The 4,976-nt window shown below is 42.0% G+C and overlaps 1 protein-coding gene across 1 annotated transcript; it reads right to left on the bottom strand.

Moving 5' to 3' along the window:
* Window positions 1-391: 391 nt before the first annotated feature.
* LOC117856290 (uncharacterized mitochondrial protein AtMg00860-like) lies at window positions 392-1,402 on the bottom strand. Its single transcript, XM_034738686.1, has 2 exons — window positions 827-1,402; window positions 392-457 (listed from the first exon to the last, which is right to left on the bottom strand). Exons 1-2 carry the CDS (start codon window positions 1,400-1,402, stop codon window positions 392-394), a joined length of 642 nt encoding a protein of 213 aa, XP_034594577.1.
* Window positions 1,403-4,976: the final 3,574 nt, after the last annotated feature.

The following is a 4,976-nucleotide window of genomic DNA, read 5'->3' as shown; positions in this document are numbered from 1 at the left end:
CTGGAATGTCCAACAATTTCAACAAACCCACTAGCCTCTGGTGTTCTGCCTTCACCGTCTGGCATGTATCGCATCGGGCAACATACTCTGCTATGTCCACCATCATCTTCTCCTACTAGAATCGATCCTTCAAGTCTTGATACATCTTTGTGCATCCCAGGTGAATGGAATACCGAGAGTTATGTGCTTCTTTTAGGATAGCCTGTCTGATCTCTCCGTCTCGAGGTACACCTATGCGATCTTATAACCAAATAGTGCCTTGGTCATCACTTCGGTAATCTTGAGCTAATCCCTTAGCCATGAGACCCTTCAGATCCTCGATCTCCGGGCAACTATTTTGGGCTTGCCGGATTTGGTCTTCCAAACTATACTTCACCCTCATCTCATTCAACTACCCACTCTCCACAATCTCAAGCTTCAGCTTCTCGAGCTCTTCATGTAGTTTGGGCCATTCATTCTGCACCACCAAGTTGGTGCAATAACTATGTCGGCTTAGGGCATCTGCCACAATGTTTGCCTTGATGGGGTGGTATTGAATGTTCAAGTTGTAATCCTTGATCAACTCTAGCCATCTTATTTGCCTCATATTTAGCTCTGACTGGGTAAAGATGTACTTTAGGCTCTTGTGATTTGTGTAAATGTCACACTTGTTGCCAATCAAGTAGTGCCTCTAGATCTTTAGAGTGTGACCAATTGTAGCTAACTCTAGGTCATGCGTAGGATAATTCTCCTCATGTTTTTGTAGCTGGTGAGAAGCATATGCCAGAACCTTGCCCTCCTGCATCAACAGACATCCAAGACCCTATCTCGAGGCATCACAATATACCACGAAGTCCTTTCTGACATTGGGAAGAGTCAGAACTAGGGTGGTAGTGAGTGGGGTCTTGAGTTCTTGGAAGCTTCCTTTGCATTTGTCTGACCAAACAAATGACACGCTGCTCTTCAGCAGTTCAATCATCGGTTTTGCAATCTTAGAGAAGTTCTCAATGAATCTGCGGTAGTACCCTGCCAAACTGAGAAAGCTTCTAATTTTTGTCACACTCTTTGGTTCTTGCCATTCTGACACGGCCTCAATCTTCTCCGGATCTATAGCAACTCCCTTTGCTATCAACACATGGCCGAGAAAAGCGCCTTTCTCAATCCAGAACTTGCATTTGCTAAACTTGGCGTACAACTGGTGTCCCCTCAGCTTCTCCAGCACAATCCTTAGGTGCTCTTCATGCTCTTCAGCAATCTCGGAGTAGATCAAGATGTCATCAATGAAGACAACGACAAACTTGTCCAACTCCTCTATGAAATAAGCTGGCGCATTGGTAAGGCCAAAGGATACGATAGTGAACTCAAACTGCCCGTACCGGATCACAAACACGATCTTATGAATATCTTCCAGTCTAATCTTCATTTGATGGTAGCTAGACCGGAGATTAATTTTGCTAAAATATTTGGCCCTCTTCAACTAATCAAGCAGGTCATCAATTTGCGGCAATGGGTACTTGTTCTTGATGGTCACCACGTTAAGTGCGCGATAGTCGACACACAAACGCATCAATACACCCTTCTTATTTACAAATAGTACCGGTGAACCCCAAGGTGAGTCACTCGGTCTGATGTACTTCTTGTCGAGGAGAGTCTTCAATTCTGCTTTTAACAACTCAAGTTCCTCAACTGACATACGATACGATCGCTTTGCTATCTGGGCTGTCCCTTGCACAAGGTTAATCACAAACTCCACCTTGCGGTCTGGAGGTAACACTACTGGAGAACTCACCTTCCATCCACCCCCTGTTGTCCCGACCACCTTGCAGTCTAGAGGTAACACTACTGGAGAACTCACCTTCCATCCACCCCCTGTTGCCCCGATTTAAATTTGACCCGTGACTAAAAGTGGCGCGCCACCGTAGGCCAGTGCGAGGGGGGGAGCTTTAGTCCCAGTTCTAAATACCAACTAGGACTAAAGCGCCCCCTTTAGTCCCCATTGTAACGCCTAGATTTTTCGCACCAACGGCGCCCCCCTTTTGTCCCGGTTGGAAACTCCAACCGGGAATAAACTACAACCGGGACAAAAGGGGTTGTTTTTTATCCCGGTTGGAAAAATCTCCTCAAATCGCAAGACAAAGACCTCTTCTTCGTCCTCCAGCCCGAGCCACTCCACTCCACCAGAGAGCTCTTCATCCTCCTCTCCATGGCGACGAGGCAACCCTAGGGGAGGTGCTGCCTGAATTCTTTTCCTTAATTCCGTGGGGATTTTACTCATCCAAATTGTTGTGAAGGTTAGCTATTTCATCCTCCTTTCATTTATTGTTATTATACTTTATTTTATGCTTTAAAGAGGTTGAAAAATGAGTTTTTTAGAATGAGGGAGAATGGAGAGGATTTTCATTTATACATGTTTTTAAGGTAGAATGTGATGGATAGTTTGCTTGTTATGTACGATTCATATTAGTTAAAACAACTTGATGTGTGGGAGAATGTGAGGGACAATGGAGAGGATTTTGAGCTAGAATGTGAGGAAGAATGGAGAGGATATCAATATTATGTATGAGAAAAAAAATTAGAGTAAATTTGTTTTTAATATTTAGTCATTGAAATAAAATTAAAGTAAATAAATTGTAGGTGTAAGAAAATAGATTTTGGTCATTGCTACATTTTTTCATGTCACTATAATTTAACAATTAATAATTGTATTTATTTGACCAATAATTTATTTATCTCATGTTTAATGCAAGAACTAAATATTATAAATAATAATCCTATACGAAACCCTATGTTCATTTTCCACGTAATACGATGTAGATGGACCGGCAATGGACGTACCACCTCTGTTCCTCCAATCCCAGTTAACACAACGTGCTTACGCTATTCTCTACACATAACTCAATCTTCATCGAAGTCTATGGAGGGTCACCTCCGCTCCTCCAGTACCAGAAAATAATGGTAGAATAGAAGAGCTTCGAGTCCACAAACTCAGGCTGAATATCATAAAAGAATCTTGAAATAATTATCCAAACATCTTTTGGAGCCTAATTCTCAAAATAGAAGTATCCTTGCCCAATATCCTCTTCAGGCAAAGGTCTATTCACTACCTTGACCTAGTGGCTTTTGGTTGGTTTTGGCTTGCCACTGTGGGTCATGCTCAGTGGATAGATCTTTTGCCTGGATGAGCTATTGTGTGTGTGCCACCACACTTCTATTATGAGAATGTGGGACTTGCTCCAAATAACATTTGGATAATTATTTCAAGATTCCTTTATGATATTCAGCCCGAGTGTGTAGACTTGAAGATGTTCTATTGTGCCATTATTTTTTGGTACTGGATATGTGGAGGTGACTCTTGATAGACTTTGGAGAAGATTAAGTTAAGTGCAGAGATGGCTTGGCGGACGAACATTCTGCTATGTTGTACCATTATTTTAGGATAATTGGCTACGTGAAGTCCACTATGGAGCATCTGTAATCTTTAGTACATATGTATTTTTATTGTCCTGTTATGAGTGTAATCTTTATATGTATGTTTAGTGATTGTTATAAATGTGGAATGGTGTAATTTTTATGTGAATTGTTTCAATCCATTATGAAGGTTGATTGGTGTAAATTATAAATATTGATCAAGTCCTTTATCTAATATGAAGACCTATGTCCATTTCTCGTGTAATACGATGCAGATGGACAGCAATGAATGTGTAACACGGACAGACGGACCAAGGAGTTTATTGATGGCCTGCATTATTTTCTTGAAGTGGCTAAACCGAACAAGCTAGAGAACGGGTTCATATGTTGTCCATGCTTCCAATGCAGTAACAAGAAGGACTACTCTTCCTGGGGGACTATTCATAGCCACTTGTTTAGATACGGTTTCATGCCTATCTATTTGGTTTGGACCAAGCACAGCAAAAGAGGGGTTGAAATGGAAGACGGTGAAGAAGAGGAGGATGATAACAACATTCCAGACTGGGCTGCAGGACAAGCTTTTGCAGATACTACAATGGGGGAGGCTGATGAAGATGAGTTTGCAGAAGACAGCCCTACTGATGACCTTATTTAGGTGCTACGGGATGCACAAAGAGATTGCAAAACTGTTAAGGAATCAGAAAAGTTGCAGCGCATAATTAATGATCACAAAAATTTGTTGTACCCAGATTGCAAGTAGGGGCATAAAAAACTAGGTACCACACTAGAATTTCTGCAATGGAAGGCCAAAAATGGTGTGTCCGATAAGGCATTTCAAGGGATGTTGAACATTATCAAGAAGATTTTTCTTAAGATTCAGGGGAGGTTCAGAAGATACACGCATGCCCTAATGACTGTATCCTCTATCGCGGTGATGAATACGAGAAATTGGATGCTTGTCCTGTGTGTGGAGCGCTACAGTACAAGATCAGGCGAGATGATCCTGGTGATGTCGAGGGGCAGCCTCCCAAGAAGAGAGTTCCCGCGAAGATGATGTGGTATTTCCCTGTAATACCATGCTTGAAGAGTTTGTTCAAAAACAAGGCAAATGCTAAGTTGATGCGATGGCACAAAGAACAACATAATCAAGATGAGATGCTGAGAAACCCCACGGATGGATCCCAGTGGAGATTAATTGATAGAGCATTCCCGGACTTTGAAAGTGATGCAAGGAACATAAGGTTTGGTTTAAGTACTAATGGATTCAATCCATTCGGTGAGTTTAGTAGTGGTCATAGTACTTGGCCTATGACCCTATGTATGTTCAACCTTCCTCCTTAGTTGTGCATGAAGCGGAAGTTTATTATGATGCCGGTGCTTATCCAAGGCCCAAATATAAAGGAAATAATAAATATGAAAGAAAAGAAGTTCACAAATCTCAAGACCCATGATTGCCACATGTTGATGACCCAGTTGCTTCCGGTTGCACTGAGGGGTATTCTACCAGAGAATGTCCCATTGCCGCTTGTAAAGCTATACGCATTTGTCAATGCGATTTTGTAGAAGGCAATCAATCCAACCAAGCTAGT

This window comes from Setaria viridis, chromosome 5 (assembly GCF_005286985.2).
Source record: "Setaria viridis chromosome 5, Setaria_viridis_v4.0, whole genome shotgun sequence".
NCBI lineage: Eukaryota > Viridiplantae > Streptophyta > Magnoliopsida > Poales > Poaceae > Setaria > Setaria viridis.
This window is presented reverse-complemented; position numbering and strand designations above follow the sequence as displayed.

What these genes read in the sequence shown, in the direction of transcription:
- LOC117856290 (XM_034738686.1), bottom strand. Translation starts at nt 1,402, where the DNA reads ATGAAGATTAGACTGGAAGATATTCATAAGATCGTGTTTGTGATCCGG. An exon ending in ATGTCAGAAAGGACTTCGTG is followed by an intron (nt 458 to 826) that starts GTATATTGTGAT and finishes TTGGTGGTGCAG; the next exon opens with AATGAATGGCCCAAACTACA.